The sequence below is a fragment of the Dermochelys coriacea genome, chromosome 2 (genome assembly GCF_009764565.3).
Source record: "Dermochelys coriacea isolate rDerCor1 chromosome 2, rDerCor1.pri.v4, whole genome shotgun sequence".
In the NCBI taxonomy this organism is placed as follows: Eukaryota; Metazoa; Chordata; order Testudines; family Dermochelyidae; genus Dermochelys; species Dermochelys coriacea.
In genome coordinates this window covers 208,257,086-208,275,323 of record NC_050069.1, presented here as the reverse complement: position 1 = coordinate 208,275,323, position 18,238 = coordinate 208,257,086, and the positions used below count along the sequence as shown (strand labels likewise).

At 36.9% G+C, this 18,238-nt stretch overlaps 1 protein-coding gene across 1 annotated transcript in view; it reads right to left on the bottom strand.

Annotated features, from left to right (window-relative positions):
• SKAP2 (src kinase associated phosphoprotein 2) overlaps positions 1–18,238 on the bottom strand; it is a 153,686-nt gene that overhangs the window by 5,700 nt on the left and 129,748 nt on the right. The window contains exons 10-11 of the mRNA XM_038392511.2: positions 15,215–15,289; positions 6,893–7,005 (exon numbers count right to left, since the gene is read on the bottom strand). Of these exons, the coding sequence (XP_038248439.1) occupies positions 6,893–7,005; positions 15,215–15,289 (188 nt within the window). The remainder of the gene's footprint in view (positions 1–6,892; positions 7,006–15,214; positions 15,290–18,238) is intronic.

Here is an 18,238-nt window from a genome sequence, read left to right as displayed (position 1 = left end):
TCTAATTTGAGGTATTGTTTCTCCTATTCTTATCAATGATAAATTACTTACAGTGACAAAATAATGCAATTGATTCAGTGTTGTCTGAGGTTCCATATGTCTGTTATTGCTGCATAAAACAGGTATAGAATAAAATAAAGACTAAAATCCACATTTGTGGGAAACAGAATAGTTTAAAAATGCAGAGGAAACTGAATCCGGTTATAATAGATAATATGTACTCTTAAAAGTTAAGAAGCATGGTATTCTGCAAGCAGCAAGTAGGACCTCAGGTCTGAGAAAGCTTACCATCTGGTATCCCTCACTGTATTCAGCTCCTACCATCAACGCTAACAGAGGCAAGTGACTATACTTCAGAAGGACTGATAAAATAATGAAGAGTCCTTTAATCTACAGGAAACCACTCTAGTCAATTTATAAGAAATATTGTGTCCCTTTGTAGGACGTGTAATTATTTTCTATTAATCATGTGCTATAAAGCTATATTATGTAGTTATTCTGTTATCACTAGCAAGAGGCCTGCAGTCAGCTCCTGACAATGTTAGGTAATTACTAACACAAAGCTTCTTTCTCCTTACGTAGAAATGCTATCAAGATCCAGAGTTGCTGTGATGCTTACTGTATGAAAATAACACTCCGAAGAAATTCAATAACTGTAAAATGAATTGCTTCACAAGGCACATAGTATGCGTGGGGCGGAGGAGGTGGGGAGAGAGAAGGGGAAAAATCCTTTCCATAAAACAAGAAGGTAACCGTAAGGAACAGCTAAACGTTTTCTAAACTGCTGTTATATTTTCATTGTTCATTCTGATACACAGTGGGTGATGGTTTTTGTTTTTTACAGATGTTGATTAAGCAACAAAGTGATTGCATCCTGTTGAAAGAAAGAAGGAAAGAAAGCTGCTAATTTAAAATTAAAACTATTTTTGCCTAGACATTCGTTCTCTATGTAGTGTAAAAGGTGACAACAAAACAAAGATCCTGATCCTATAAACGCCTATGCTCTTAATTTTGCATGCAGTGTACAGATGCCCCTGCCTACTGCTCCCTAACCCCAACATCAATGTGTAAAGATAAGCATGTGCTTAAGACTTGAAGGGATCCAGGCCTAAAAGGTTATTGCAGTTTGGTAGAGCGCATTCAATGGAAACACGCTAGCCACTTCCATGTATATTTGTACATTTTTATCCAATTATTTTTTAGTGTATGGAACATTCCCATAAAAAGAGATGTTTGAAATGCAACATTTTTGCAGGAAGTTTTCTCACTCCATCTCTAAGGGCCAGATCCTGTGCAGACCTGAGAGCCTCCTAAGAGATGCTTAGTACTCTTTCAACTCCTATAGACTTCAACAAGCGATGAGGGTAATTGGCACCTCATGTGACTGGACCTGTATTGTTTAATATTGAAATAAACTGTCAATTTTTAACAATGAGGTTAATTAACAGTTGGAACATTTTACCAAGCATCATGGTGGATTCTCCATCACTAGCAATTTTTGAATCAAGATTGGATGTTTTTCTAAAAGAGATTCCCTAGGAATTATTTTGGGGAAGTTCTCTGGCTGTGTTACAAAGGAGGTCAGACTAGAAAGATCACAATAGTCCCTGCCGGCCCTGGAATCTATGAATACTTACAGTGTGTCTTCTCTTCTGAAGTGAAGATTTCTGAAAATCATCCTTGTATTTCAATACATGGAAAACAACGACGAATGTGTGGATTTCAAATGATTCTGTTTTCCATACTACTAATAAAACTAACTTCTTAACAATTACAAATTTTAAACTTTAAATTGAGACGAAGAATTTATCTTTAACAGAGCTATGGTTAAACGAGTAGCTCCCATTAACAGACTGTAGAGGAGTTGAAGGCAGGGAGGACATTTTTAAAGAATGTCTTAGCGGCCATTTTTGGCAAGATAATATTTAAAACCACTTCTAATTTGCCCAGGAGATTCAGACTATCTGGAAAATTTTAGAACTTTCTTTGGTGTAATTGCTGAACGATACATGATTGACTGGAAAGCATTTTTGGCAGAGAGTGACAAATGCTTTAGATAACTGAATGAGACTTCTTCACAGGTAGCAGAGTTGTTTTAAGGCAGAAAAAATAGTTTTTTTTAGGAATATAAACCTCAGATTTATTATATGGAAGAATTATTAGCTAAGGACATGTCTAATGAAATATAAATCAATTTAAAAGTTACAGTACAAATAAAAGTGAATAGAATTGAATTTAAAATTTAAAATTGATATCTGAAAACATCTTAGGAGAAATGAAAATGTTTTATATGCATCTCAAATCATAATGTCAAAAATATTTCCTAGTGAGACAGATAATGTTAAGTGCTTATTAATAAAGGTAAGTGTACAGAACTAGAATCACTTTTGACCTGGTCAGGATTAGATAACCCCACACTTCCAGGTCCTTACCCTTATTTTATTTTTTAACCATTATACAACAGGTTTCCTTTTTTGTACAAGACATACACCTAAACAAACGGAAAAAGGATAATTTACATTGTAGTATGAGCACATGGAACTAAATTTTCAACAAATACAGCTTTCATTATGATAAGGTAATGGTCTAACAAAAATAATCCATATTTTACCACCATATACATAGTGTCTTCCATGTAACTATTAAAAAGTGTATTCTCTCTATACTTGATGCATGGTACCTGTCAGACAACATTCCACTGTTGTGCTTTATTTATATTTTCATAGACAGTGATCTGAGCTCATAAGACTAATATGTTTCTTTGTATTTTGATTAAACAAAAACACAGGTTAAAAGGTTTCAGAGTAGCAGCCGTGTTAGTCTGGAGCCACAAAAAGAAAAGGAGGACTTGTGGCACAGAATGCATCCAATGAAGTGAGCTATAGCTCACGAAAGCTTATGCTCAAATAAATTTGTTAGTCTCTAAGGTGCCACAAGTCCTCCTTTTCTTTTTACAGGTTAAAAGGTGCACCCTGAGGTGATTATTTTTGTTTAGTTTTGTTAGAAGACCCACCATTATGCATTTGCAGATGTTAAACATAGTGTACAGAAATCTGAATACTGAATCCTTTGCTCTACACTCAGCAAAAGTTCCAGGGTCCTCAAAGCAAAGGGTTAACTGGTGGATGAAATTCCTATGGACAATAAATACTTACATGAGTAGCATCGGTATGCACTGAATTAACAACAGGAAATGGGTATAATTTCAGCAATACTGGCTGAGATATGACACTTGTCTTTCTAGTTAATGTTATTTGTTGCTTTTAAAAATATAAATGTATAAATCTGGTTGGTATGAAAAGAGTTTAAAGGTCAGAAAGACGTACACAGTGTTTGAATCCAGAATACTGTTATATGGTAATGGACAACTAGAAGGATGCAGGGATCTGCTAATAAACCCAGCAGAGCATCATAATCATTTGCATCTGGCTGATGAAATTATGAAGCTTTCCAGTATGATACATTCTCACCAGAAAATCATGCAACTGCCACAAATATGTTAACTGTGTACATATTCTGAATCCAAGGTATACCCAACTTAAAAAATATAGTTATTCAATCACCCGTGCTTAGCTTTATATTTTAAACCAATTTTTATACACAAAATAAGATTTATGGTAAAGTATTTAAAAGAACTGACACATCATAGTTTGCTTTCCCATCCATCATAGGAATCTGAAACCAATGAGAACCCACAACTGAATGGAAGTTGAGGATATTCAGTACTTTGCAGACTGGGACACAAAAGTATTGCATTTCTAATGTAATATTCGCTTTTTACATGAGACAATGTTTAATTGAAAAAAAACTCCATGAAGCTCTGACTGTAAATGTATCACTTTTTTGTGGGGTAGGAGGGGAAGGAAGTACAAATTTCTGAAGGTTGAATAAAACAGGATAAATATCACAAAACACACACACGCACGCACACACACACATACATATATTCAAGAGAACTAATACAAATTTTAACATGATACCAGCATGAGTGTGTATCTGGACAGATTCATTGTAATCAGCTAAAGGTAATCTTTTTAGTTAACTGACTACCTATCAAGATGTGTTATGAAGCATTTGTTCAAAAATTCTGTTGTTTAACAACTCTCAACATTTTAAAGAAATACTTAACAGTAAAAGTTTGCAGCAAAAAGTTACATGTTCTCCTTATATGCTAAGAACAGGTAGATGCATTACTACTTAGGTGGAAAGGTTAAAACTGTAAAAAATGCCCCCGACTTGGAAGATAGCTCAGCCAGGTTTCAGGGCTCAGTGTTAAAAAGAGGAAAATCTACTTTTGTTCAGGAATGTTACTGCTAACATGAGTGTTTGCAGGATCAAGGTCGTAGTGGGCATCATTGATTTCAACAGGACTACTCATAAGTACATCAAGCAGGATTTGGCCTTCTGTAGTGTTTAGCTACATTAGCAAATAAATTACAAATAATCAATGTTGTGTCACTGAAACCATAATTATTTTCCTTAGGTGCACTTAAACTAGAATCACCTCAGCTGTTATGTATTGTCATCTTATTTTCATTGTCTCTTTAACATGTCAAAATGCTACAATTTTCCAAGTCAGAACAAAATTGCTTCCATTACATTATATTAATACTGAACTGAGAGAAAAAAAGTCTTGTTCAGACTTCTATTAGGCACTGTAGAAAATATGTGAAAACAAATTTTTCGCAGAAGATGCAAAAGTCGTATTGGTGGAAGCTACAAATACATATTTTGTCAAGTTCATGAGATTTAAATTTCTCAATAAAACAAATATTCTGTGCTTACACAAATACCCTATGCTTTTCTTAATATTGCATTCTTCCCACAACATGTAACACTTGCATTTAATTCCTTATCAGCAAAACGAGACTGCTTCATGATTAATGTCAAAACCTAGCTGACATATGATAGGAAAGTAATAAGCCATAGCTAGGATCAAGCTGGAGTTGAATTTATGACACCATTTTGGATCTACACACATTACCTACTGTCAGCAACTGTGTATCTCATTTTTAACCACTAGATGGTGTAAAAAAATTAAAAAATTGCCCAAGATTCATACCACTGCCACAAAACCCAAGTATTACTCTACTCGATTAAGAAATATTTGTTGCAGAAAAGTCTTTACCAATTTTAGGGTGCTCTAGATTACTTTTTACCTTGGCTGATTCTTAAACCCTTTGTCTGGTTAGTAATGCTCAGACAGACCTTGAAATTGAGTAAAGTGGAAGGCTAGATGGATAACTGCCTGGCACTTCACCTCCCAGGAGCCTAAATTCAGAGCTGACAGTAGTGACCAAAACTCATTTTTTTGAAAAAGCTATAAACAGTCCGTAAGTGAAATGAGACTGAATTCTGTAGACTCTGTTTTGGTATAAAAATCACCCCTCACCAGAAAGCTTCTACACATCTGGAGAAATTAGCAGGCCAGTCTCAAGGACTGAATATGCATTATTCAGGGCACAACCCGGAGAGGGTTGATAGGGATTGGATGGATTAACCTACTGTTTCTCCCCCTCTGTTCTCATTTTTAAAGTGAATTCGTTCAGACTATCTGTAGGAAAGGGGTAAATAATTGTTAATTGTCAGGTGGGGAGGTTAAGATTTAATTAGCCCCTTGCGGCATTAGACAATAGTAAAAGGAAGCTGGTGTGTACAATGGAATTGCTTGCTTATCGTTTTCCATGTTTGTTAAGGAGTACTGATCTTCACTACTGAATGGAAGTCTACCAGAAAGCCTTATCCTACCTCTACTAATGTAATTCAGTTATTAGCTTAAGTGACAATGAAATACCTCAAAAGAAACACATGGTCACATCATCATTAGCAATACATTGTCTATATTTTCATATATGATTATCTTTCCAACCGTAAATCTTAAAGTTATTTAAACAGAACAGATTCATTATACAAAAAAACTCCCGTTAAATGAATCAAAGATTTAAAGCAATAGTGATGAAAGTTTCAAACTCACAGAAAAAGTATTGCAGCTTTCATGGGGTTACTTATGATTTCAATGCGCAAGTACAGAAAGGGTTTAAATGAGCCCCAATGCCTTCAGCATTGTACTAAATGGCAATCGTGGGTGAAGAAACATAACTGAAAAGTGCTGCTACAAAAAAAAAATTCAGCTTATTTACTGAGGATTTTTATACATGAGAATCAGAGAAAATTTTTTACTCTCAGATGCACTCATATGTAAACTTCAGTGGGCTTTGTGTAAGTGCATACAAGGAAAGGATTTTGTTCCATTATTGTTTTAAAATGGTAGGCAAATTAACCTACCTTATAATAAAACACGACTGCGAGCTTAATGCATGACATTATATTTGGAACAGAAAACCTGCCTTTACCTCTGTGGGTTTTTTTAAGCAAACAGGAAAAAGTGGTGAATTAAAAATCGCCTGAATCTGTCAGAACAAACATACACAAAGCCTAAATCGTCAGAACAGCTGCAGTGTATACAAAAAGATGAAAGCCTAGTTCTAAAAACAAAGTGTTTCCGGTAGCAAGATGCCCAGAAAACCAGAATCAGGACACACAAGAATATAAAGGAAGAGGAAGTACAAACCATAACACACAACATAATATTTTACCCTACAAGGTTAACTTTTACCTAGAGTAAGCACATTGTCTTCCATTAAATTAGCTAGGGGATGTCAGCCAAGATTAAATGAACAGATAAACATACTTTTAAGTTTATTCCTGTTACATGGTTATGTTTTAAATGTGATTATATTACATTTGACAAAATAATTCATTACTGTGAATGTCTGATTGCTAACAAAGGGTCTAAAGAGAGTGCCAGTCCCTCCTCTGCCTCCCCCCCCCAGGATTGTAGGAATATATTACTCTTTTCTTACACCAATTTACTGTCAGTAGCATACTGTACCTTGCTGAGAATGTAGATAACATCACCACGTTTAAATGACAACTCATCAGAAACATCTCCTGTGCAGTCCCACAAACCTTGGTAGAAATTAGCATAATTGGTATTTTTATCCCCTGGGAAAGAAAAAAAAATCAAGATCAAAAAATCAAAAAAAGATCATTTGTGATCTTTTATCATCAAAGGTAGTAATTAAATCTTCACACACCAAATGATGATGGGCTAGAACACATTTCTCCATGTTCACTGTAGGAATCCCCACCACACGCCCACAAAAAAAGCAAGTGGAAAACCAGTTTAACATGTAAACCCTACTTTTGGTAACAGTTGTGTCACCCAAAACATGCAGCTACAGGTTCTCAAAGCATTTAGCAGCTGCATCTTACAGCACCTAGCTCTTCTTTACCAATATATTTCTAGCAAGTCATGTTTGCATCTTAACTTGAAAAGGGTACAATGCTGGAGTATAATTAATAAAATCTGTGAGAACAGGCCCATGGTAAGCATTTTGTGGTGCACATCTTTTTCTTTTCAACAAGATTTTCCCTATTCTGAGAGTCTTTCATATACTGTTTGGTTGTTACTGCTGAAATATTATAGCAACTTTGAAACAGTTTGCTGAAGCAGCATTTCTAAAATATTTTGTCTCAGCTCCAGCTTAGGACATTAAGCTCTGGCTAAACATGCAACATACACTATAGTCAAACTCATCTTTCTAACAGCATAAGCACAATGGATGTGCTGTGTTCAAACTGCCATACAGACCATTAACTGATTGATTATTTAGCACTCTTTGCTCCCTAATACTGCAATAACAGAGTAATAAATGCTTTGCCATACGCTTACCATACAAAGTACATCTGTTGGAACATAGAACTTAAACATGGTTAAATACACTCAACACTTCTGTTACACTACAAACGACTTCCTGTTTTTAATTCAGTGAAAATGGAGTTTGATGAGTTAACTCACAAAGAATGTAAGCAATGCCAATAAGATGACCAGTTACATTGTGTATACACTAATCAGACAGAATATGTACTAACAATTTACAACACTGCAAAACTATTTTCTACTTCTGATAACATAAATATCACTGAACTGGCTGAATCAAGGCTGTCATCTTAGTTTTGTTATATCCTTGCACTGCAGGCTTGCTGGTTATTCCAACATGTACCAGTCACATTTGCATATCATTAGCACTCTAGGCTATTATTGATAGGCCACAATTTAATCATGATTGGTTACGTTTATTACAAGGAAAAAATCCCCCTAAAATATCAGGTAACAAATAGGAGAAATTGCCACACTCTTTATTTTCTAAAAAGTATTTTTCTGTTGATGTTGGTGTTCTCTATTTTGCAAACATTTTGATTTTAGTTCCAGTGTTTCCTACAACAGCAAGAAGAGCTGCTTTCCATTTATTTACTTCAGTCTGTGGGCTAGCACTTTCAGATGTCATTACTGACATAAGCAGGAATTTGAACAACTCTGACATAAATTAAAACTACTATGGATTGCCATTTGTTATTTATCCTTTACATAAAACAGTGCTTATTGGTTAATTTCTATTACATAGCACTAGAGGGCACTCAGGCTATCAGCACACAAATTCTGCTATGATTGCACCAAAATATAGATACAATTTAAAAAAATTTTAGTAATAAAGTGGTTTATTCTTTAAATGTAGATGTTTAGACAGTATGGCATCTGGAGGAGATTGAATCAGTTTGAAAGTTTTTGCAAGGTCTAAGTTTTGGCCCTAACAAGCTTGTCTGTCAGTTTATTATTCACTGAATCTAAAACTCATGGAATAGTGTAAGATGGTAAAATGAACATTGTATCTCTGCTACCATATTTTAATATTGTAATTATTTCAGTACTTGATTGAACATAATGCCCAATACAATTTTAATTAAAGCAAACTGAAGCTCTGGCTGAAGAGATATGTTGCAATTTGGTTGCAGTCTTCGACCAACTGTCTTTTTTTTAATATACCAAATAAAACTCTTAGTTCTTCAGAGTTACACAAATGTGAATTATGATTTCTCACACATGACACTTATCCCTCTGGGGTTTCTTCTTCCTATTGAGGAGCCTGGTGGAATTCCTATTAACATTAATGGGAGTTACATGGGGCACATCGACAGGAGAAGAGATCCCACAGCGAGTGAAATACATCTCTCCTTCGATGAGCATCACGAGTATTTCATTAAGCCTCAGAGTGTAAATGCAACTGAACTAATGACTTGGCAACACTGGAAAAGATGCATTTTAAAATAAGTTAATCGCTACTCGATGATGTTACCCAAAGACCAACCATGGCTCTGTGCTCTCATATGTGAAATCTACATAAGAAGAGAGCTGTTTACCCCAGCGAGCCAAGTGGTTCAGACAGTAATTGGTAGATCAGGGGGATGAAAAATTATAAATTAAAAAAAAGGCAGTGTACGTTTGTTAAGTTACTTTATTCTCCCAGGTATAGTAGTGTGTAAATTCCAGACGGGAAATCTGGACGTGAAAAATTAACAACTGGAATCTCTTTTCTCCACTATGACCACAAGTGTGTCTGATTAAGTATGTGCATAGTCACACTTGTATAATGTTAAGTATGGACATATCCTTAGAAGCAATATGTTTCAAGCAAAGCAGGCTTCATTAAAAGATGGAGCTAGTATTGTTTACAGTGCCTACACCATACAGAAAGATACAGAGAGGGATGTTGTAACAAACTCGCATTGCATTCTAAAATACATATAAAAACTTTTATTGCTCAGCCCCTAGTTTACAGACTTATGCTAAGTTCCGAGCTCTGGCCTGATTTCAGAAATGAGAGAGGATCACCTTGTGTCTTTAGCCTTTATTTGGAGAAATGGATAAAGGAAAGCCAGGTGACCCTCGTGAACAAAAATTTGGCAGAGAGATAGTAAGGAAATGATGCTGACTTTCTTTTCCCACTTTTTAAATACTTTAAAGACAGGAAAACAGATCAGTGACTTGACATCAGGAGCCTACGTACCAATGGGGGTGACGGTGCATATGTTCCTGATATCAGTAACGTTACATTCCTGGATTACTGATATGCTCACACATTTTCTCACATCTCAATTATGAAACCAGTGTTCTCACCATTGAACTGTACCTTAAAGATGAAATATCTAATTCCTTTAAAATGCTATATATCCCGTCTATAAATATTGCTAAAATAAAGAGAGTGTCTATCTTATGCAGAAGGCCTGATCCTGTAGCCTTTACTCATGTGAACAAGGGATGCAGGATCAGGTATACATTTTGTATCTATCAGCTGCCTTTGATACTATTGATCATAAGGAGTGGCTGAGCTGCATTTGGTAAGGGTGGATCAGATTGTGGTGGGGAAATACAAAGTTAGGCAGCTCATGTTCCAGGACAATTGTTTGATAAGCAACTGCCCAACAGTTTTCAAAACTCACTTGTGAAGGGTTCCTCAAAGTTTCATAGTCATACCTATTTTTCCAGGGTGTGAGAGGGGCTGATGGAGAACACAGACATTTTTGTCTTATGTGCTGATAAGAACCAACTCTTCATAAGATCCAAATAGCGCAGCCTCATTACTTCCCTGATTTCAGACAGAGATACGGCCTAAATGAAGGAGGTAGTGCTAGTGGGTAGGGGATATTGTTTGAAGATGTATTTGCTCTTGCTAATGAAATATACTTTGTCAAGGATGTCCACAATCAGGGGTTCTTTTGGGTCTCTATTTCCCCAGGTAGCAGCAGTAAGCAAGAACGTTGTGGTTTTGGTACCCCACCCCCAATACCACTTGCAACTGGCTAGATTTGCAATATATTCTCTCAGGTCTGCATCTGACCACTGTTATCCATGTCCTGCTCATGTCTAGATTGGATTACAGTAATGCTGTCTACTTGGAGCTTTCCTTGAAGACCACACGGGGATTCATTGCAGCTCACTTTCTTGTGGTATTCGATATGTTGAGAGCATCATACTAAGATGTTTAACATATTGTCCTGTGCACAGATTTCCTTTTTTCTTCCAAGTTCAAATTAATGCTTAGTTTTAACATCCAAAGCCATACATGGCTGTGGGTTCTGGCCATTTCAGAGACTTCCCCCTGCCCATAATGTTCTCATTAAGTAGCTGTGATCATCTGTGGTCAGCAATGTTATCTATCCTCAGTGTCAGGACATATCTGATGGATGGACCTTGCTGGTCCAGGACCTAAGTTTGCTAGCCTTCAGGATACATTTCAAGTTTGAGTAGTTTGTGCTGGAGATAGATTCTGGGATCTTTTAGATATGGTAGTTGTTGTGATTAACCTGGGGATTATCTGCATGCTGTAAGATACTGGCAATTTATTACTCATTTTTGTGTTAATGCTCAGAATACCACAAATATGAAAGGTGTCAGAAAAAAAACTATGAAAAAATTATTGTTGTAAATGCATTCTGCAAGGACAAATCAGCTCTTCTGGCTCAACATAGATTTTACAGATTATGGATGGGTTCAAACCTCTGATCTGCCTTCAAATAAACTAGAAAAGAGCTATTTGTGCCTTATGTCTGTGATGGAAGAAATAAAAGGTGGGTTGGCTTGGGCAAAAGTTTGGCAAATATATTACACACACACTATGCAAACACACACACATAACTTTAAACTTTGTTAAACTGGATTTAGGGTTATAAGTAACTAGATAGTTAAGGAAAAAACTTTATGAGCACAATATAATAGTCTCAAAGAGAAAGGTTAGAAAGTCTGGAAATTCAGAGTAAGACTACACCTTTTAAAAACATTAACATTAGAAAGTATAGAAATGGCACACATCAGGTCATTAAAATAAATTTAACACTGCTCTTATCTTCACTGACTTCCCACTCTACATAAGATAGACATTTTTCATCCTGTTGTAGAGGGGGTTTTGAGTAAATCTTTAAGAAGTTAGCAGAGCCTGCAGTTGTGCATCTTAAATTTACTAATCCCACTTTATCTGGATAGTTTCCCTGTGGGAAGAAGGAATACCAGCATTTTTTCCTCATTTATAGAGCCTTGGCTTTGTACATAAATGACTGTGATATATAGGTGTGATCCTCATGCAGCCTGCAATTCTGGTGTATAAGTTACTTTATTCTGGCTCTTAAGAGGTTCACAGCACCAGATATATCTGCCAGTACATATGTTTAGGCTACATCTCATAGCATGACAGCACCATCAACTTTTGGGGAGTTGTCCCATGCTACAGCTGGGAATGTGGTTTCTTTTGGTGAAGAGATGCAAAAACTTCTGCCCTTTTTGGGACCACTGTTTATGTGAAATAGCATGTGTACTGTAGTCAGCTCTAATGATGTAAAGACAGGTGAAGTTCAGAATAAATAGCACAGTAGTGTACAATTAGTCTTAACAAGAGTAAGATATGGTTATCCAGTTAGTTTTCTTCTCACTTTTCAGACTCTCTGCTGTGATGGTATGTGGTGTCTAAGTCACAAACCATCTCTTGGTTTTCAGTTATTGTGATGTTCCTGCAGAATGTACAAGAATACACGTGGCTTCCTTCTTCCTGGGCCCTTTCTCTCACTTGTGCTATCATAGAATCATAGATATCGGGGTTGGACGGGACCTCAGGAGGTCATCTAGTCCAACACCCTTGCTCAAAGCAGGACCAATCCCCAATTTTTGCCCCAGATCCCTAAATGGCCCCCTCAAGGATTGAACTCACAACCCTGGGTTTAGCAGGCCAATGCTCAAACCACTGAGCTATCCACATCAGGGAAAGAGAATGATAAGATAAAGAAGCATGGTAAAATAATTTTACCAGATTTATTTGGGGAGCAGGGTCAACGACAAGATGGGTCCAGTTTCCTTTCTATATTCCCCCTCGCCCGCATTTCTCCCACCACAGCTCTGTCCTTTCAGCCCCCTCTCTTCAATCCAACATCTGGTTGAATTCTCGCTCTGCCACTTCTCTTGGTCCCTATTACTCCACAATCACAGCTATCTACATCAAGGCAACACACAGTTTATTAAGTTTATGAAACCAATAATGGATGTGACAACTGGTTTTGATAATTAAATCACTCTACCAATAATGCAAGACTAGTTAAAGGCACCAGTCTTCATCAAAACCAGCAGATTATACAAATTTAGAGTTTGTAGACAAACTGCTTGGGCGTTAAGATGAGACAAATAATGCTAGGAAAACTTTCAAGATAAGAGATTTTCAGTTTTTTGCCCTCAGATCTCCAAAATGCTTTATCTGAGTTGCTTCAAATTTACTAGAAAAATGTTAGCCTGACAGAAGATCCCTTAGGTTCAATTACAGATTAAATGGTTTAGTTCTGGAAAAGTTAAGATGTATGTGTACCAAAGCTGAGTTCATAATGGAAGTCTACCATCTCTCCATAATATATACCTACTCACTCTAACAGATAATTAGAGGAAAAATTAGTTAAGTGCAGAAGATGAGTTTCTGATGGTAAGGAAAGTATTGTTTTTATTGTAATGCTTGAGACTGATTGAGATTTAGGTACCATATTCTGTGTGTATTATTTGTTGGAAAAACATCAGACATTTCTGAATAAGTTAGAAGTTCATGTGATGTGATGCCTTGAAAGAGAGAAATACCCTTGTCAACTCACTGCCCTACACAGCAAACTTCTTGTGTCCTATATTTAATTGTTTAGGGAAGAACAGAGGTCAGTGCTATGCTCAAGTGTTAAAACTATTACTTGAAATGAATTTCATGTCTGGGGAGAATTATTATAATGCTTTATTTCGAGGATATTGTACGAACCCTAGTTAAACTTATAGAGCTGTTCTCATAAAAATGGGACTGCTGTGGTCATAAACTGAAGTGCTAATATTTTGGTTATACTAGAGGATGTTATCAAAGTAAAGTTTCTTTGAGCTGAAATATTTATGAGAATAACAAATGTCTGTTGCTCACTTCATAATTGGATTGACCCTATCCAGTATTATAATTATTGGCATGTCTAAATGACTGTTAACGCTAAGGTTTCATTGAGTCGTGTTGTTTTATGCGTGATTTTTAGTAGATCACAATGCCAACAACATCTGATGACCCAGTCCTCATTTCCTTTCCAAGAAAAGGAAACCAAAATATTTTACTGCAACCTGTTCCTGCTTTCCTGTATGGGTCAGGAAATCTGGCCCCTGTTTCCTTTCCACATGTTGCAATAGGAAGAGTACAGCAAAGCTACTTCCTGAACACACACTCCTTATCCACCCTTTCCCTGACAGCACTGGAAGAGTGATGTGCAGTATATTTGATGGAGGAAGGTGACCCCAGACTGCATTACACTGCAGGACACAGTTACAACATGGCAAATCTGGTGTTGGCTGACATTTAGCTGTGAAGAGGTGTAAAGTCCTGATAAGAAGCAAGTCTTCCCTACTTTCTGGTCAAAAAAGTGACGGTTTATCAAAAGGGCCATGCCCTTGAGGCAGGGATATATCTTGTTTTTACCTTAGCTGGAAATGTCTTGCAGTCGAGAAAAGTTGTCCCTCCATGTGACTTTGTGTAGTATATGCAGTTATTTTTCCAGTCCCAGTGACAATTAGCACAAGGGCAGTTTGCCAAGTGGAGGCAGAGACAATATCCTTAGCCTTCCCAGGCATTTGTGTCCTTTTCCAATGTTTTTGCTGCTGTCACTGGACTCTGGCATTTCTTATTCAATTCATTTGCTTTCTGTGATAATCATATGCAATGAAGATATGCATGGCCAACATTTAAACAGGCTGCAGATCAATTAGTGGTCTTAAGTTTATCTGATTTTTATCAAAGAAGACAGAGCTCTGGGTCGATTGTCAGAGCCTGTGTCAAGTTGACCTTTTCAGAGATGTCTACATTGCCAGTCCCCTGGGCAACTTGTTGTCCCCTGTTAGTCTCTGAATGGCAGAAGTCTGTTCTGCTCAAGCACAAAGTATACACAGATGTCTATATTATATTCTTATAGGTTTGACAGCAACTGCATGTTGTATCTATAAACTGTCCTTTAGCAGTGACACTTCCTCAATGATGATAAGCTAATTTATGCAACTAAATCTCCTTTGTGCAGAAATGAAAGCTAATTGAGTCATTACAAAGTAATTCAGGAAGGAATACCTTGTATAAATTGGCTTACTTTATAAATCCTTCTCAAGTGGTTTTCATGCATCCTAAATGGTGCTAAGCAGTTTTACTGCCATAAAATACCCAGATGAAACAGATAACTTTTTGAAGCTGGGAAAACATGATTTACAACAGTAAAAGGAAAAGATTGGAAAAGAAAAGTAAAGAAATATTTGCAGAAGAAAGAAAAACATTTTGATTACCTGAAACATTGATAGTGCTCCCTTGGCTCAATTTCCTTGGCTCTTCAGTCTTTGGAGGAGCACTCTCTTCTTCCTCTGCAAATAGACAATTACAAATGAAATGCTGAAGGAACCCACTAACTGACAATAATTACAGTCCACGTCAGTTCATCAATCACACTATCTATATTTCTAAAATGTAATTGCTGGGAGCCAAACTCTTCTGTTTTCATATTGCTACACAAGTTTGAGGGCTTGGTTGTTTTTAACCACTCTGGTAGCTCTCTTTTTAAAAACTCAGTTATGAACTGCTGAAAAGTGACTCTGAAAGTGGCATTTTGGGGTTCCCCCTTTGCAGTCTCTCAATGGCTTCTAGAACAATCAGAACTAGGGTCCCACCTCCCCCGGCTACATCAATCATTCCAGGCTAGGGAAAATTCAGGCTTTCCTATTCATTCTTACATCAGAGGGGTGTGATTGTCACTGCCCCATACCTCTGCAAAAAGTTGGGGATTCCACAGGAGATATGGGGCTTTGCCTCAGCTGTGCCATGCAACCACATTGGCTCCTGCCTGCTCAATGGGAGCATAGCTGCCCTGTTTTCAGTGGCTCCACTACTATGGGAACTACTAAAAGGCTGGGGCGGGGGGGGGGGGGGGGGCAGGAAGGTTATATATAACCTGGGCATGGGTGGGGGAACAGTCCATGTTAATTCAATCTCAGACTGTACCAACTAATTGTGCTTTCCTCCATGGCTTGGAAGGGAGGAGAAGAGAGCTTGATGAAGCCCTGCTAGCCCTTCAATCCTGTTCTTTTGCCAACACAGAGTTGGAACCCTCCCCGTCCCAGATACAAGCTCTGCTTCGTATAGGGACAAGAAAGGGACTACTATAAACTCCTTAGTTCACAATCCTGTTGATGATGCATAAAAAGGAATGGACTTTAACTCTATCATAGCTGTATTCTTTCTGTAGGAGTAAAATGAATTAAAAACCAAAACCTTATCATAGTCACTATAGCAGCTGACAACAAAGATCCCCCTCGCTAGGTATTATATTGACACAGCCATTTTTCAGAAGAGAACTGCACTTTAGGCATGTCTAATTCCTTTGCTGCTATTTAACACATTGTGTACTAATATAATATGTATGTTTGCTTTTAAGTACCATGGACCCATTACAGCTACTAATCTGATATTTTGTTAATAAACAATGGGTATAAAAGTCACAGCTTTTAAAATGTTCTTCACAAGCAGATTATGTAAGAATTTCATAACATTCTATGATGGAGAGGAGGGCGAGTTTCAGGATGAACATGTGATCATGTCTGGTTTGGATGGATAACTTTGTAAACGTATAGGTTCATTCATACACATCACATTACACATTCAGGCTTAAATTCTGAAAATACTTAATAGACACATTTAACTTTAAGCACAAGAGTAGACCTGTTGATTTCTGTGGGACCGCTCACACGCTTAAAGTTAAGCACATGCATAGCTATTTGCATGACTGGGGTTATAGGTTGCCAAACACAATATAATGGGAGACATGGTTATGTGAATTACTGTTCTAGGAGCTTTGTATCATTGCTCTGCTAGTTAATCAGTAGTTTTTCTTGTCTCATAACTACTGACTAGCTAGAAGTTTGGTTGAGACAGACTCCAATGACTTGGACCTAAAACAAGAAAACAATGTAAAGCGGTAAATCTGATGCTACAGCACATAAAAAGAGAGAGAGAGACTATCTGCTATATTTAAACTTGTTCAACACTGAGTACATCATTACATCATGTGGGGCATGCTAAAAAAATCTAATAAAAGTATCTTTATATACTCTCAAGGGCACCAGGAGGCACTCATCCCATGGGTTACAAACATTTTAATGCCACTTACAAGCAATATTATCCCTTTGTCTGTCATCTTTTCTACCCATAATGCATAATCTCTTCCTATAAACACTCAATTCCAGGTAAGAGACAGCATATTATATACCAGTAGAAATAAATTTTGATATTGAATATTGCAGAATTATTTTTATTAAGAATGTTCATACCATGCTGCTACTCTTTCTATCAGTTCTGTGACAATAAGAACTCTATTTTACTAAATATTTTTTCTCTTCCCCCTCTCTGATTTAAAAAAGAAAAGGTAAAGCAGTTGCAGGTTTGAGAAATTTTTCCACAGTAAGACAGAGTACCTATAAAAATAAACAGTATATTGTGGGTTCACAAACAGAGTTCATAAATAAGTACAATTCTCCCTTTAAAAAAAGGTGAAATCACATCGTTTAAAAATGATGGTCATTTCCTAGACTTGTATTTGAAGTGTAAGAAGGGGGGGGGGAAGCCTGAACCGAAGTTCCTTCAGAACTCCAGTGATTCTCCATGTCAATTAAATATTGCGTTAGATCTAACAGATTTGGGTCATGGGGCTTAAAGAGGACATTTAGCTCCTAAATACAACTTCTTGCACTTTGGACTTGGAAGCAGTGTCAAACAGGGAGAGACTTCTTGTAACCAACAGGAGTCTCAAATGCATAGAGACACAGGTCAGATACTATGGTGCAATGTTTGCAGCAATACATGGCATAGATACTATACAATATCAATTACTGAAGAGAAACAGTACAAAAGTTGCATTGTATTATCAAGATAATGTGTCAGATGGAGCCACAACATAATCATAGTTCAATCTTTCCTCTCTCCCCTACCTTTCTACCCTTCTGGGAAGAGATGTCTCTCTCTAGTTTCTCTCTCCAGATCAACAGGAGCTCTGATCAAACCCCGGAGCTCTAGAAGAGCTGCATATGTGTCCCAAAGAAATGCATCTGGGTCTACAGCAATAGGTTGAGGATCCCTAGAGACTAGAATATAGACACACTTACAGCATATCTCCTCTACTAGAAAGTTAAAAGATTTTTTTTTCTGGTAAAAGATCAGAGAGGAACTGCAAATATTAAAAAAAAAATTCCCCAATAATTCCTATAGATTTCACAGCTAAATTCTAAAATTTTGTACTGTGAGTTAGATATGTAAATTACTAC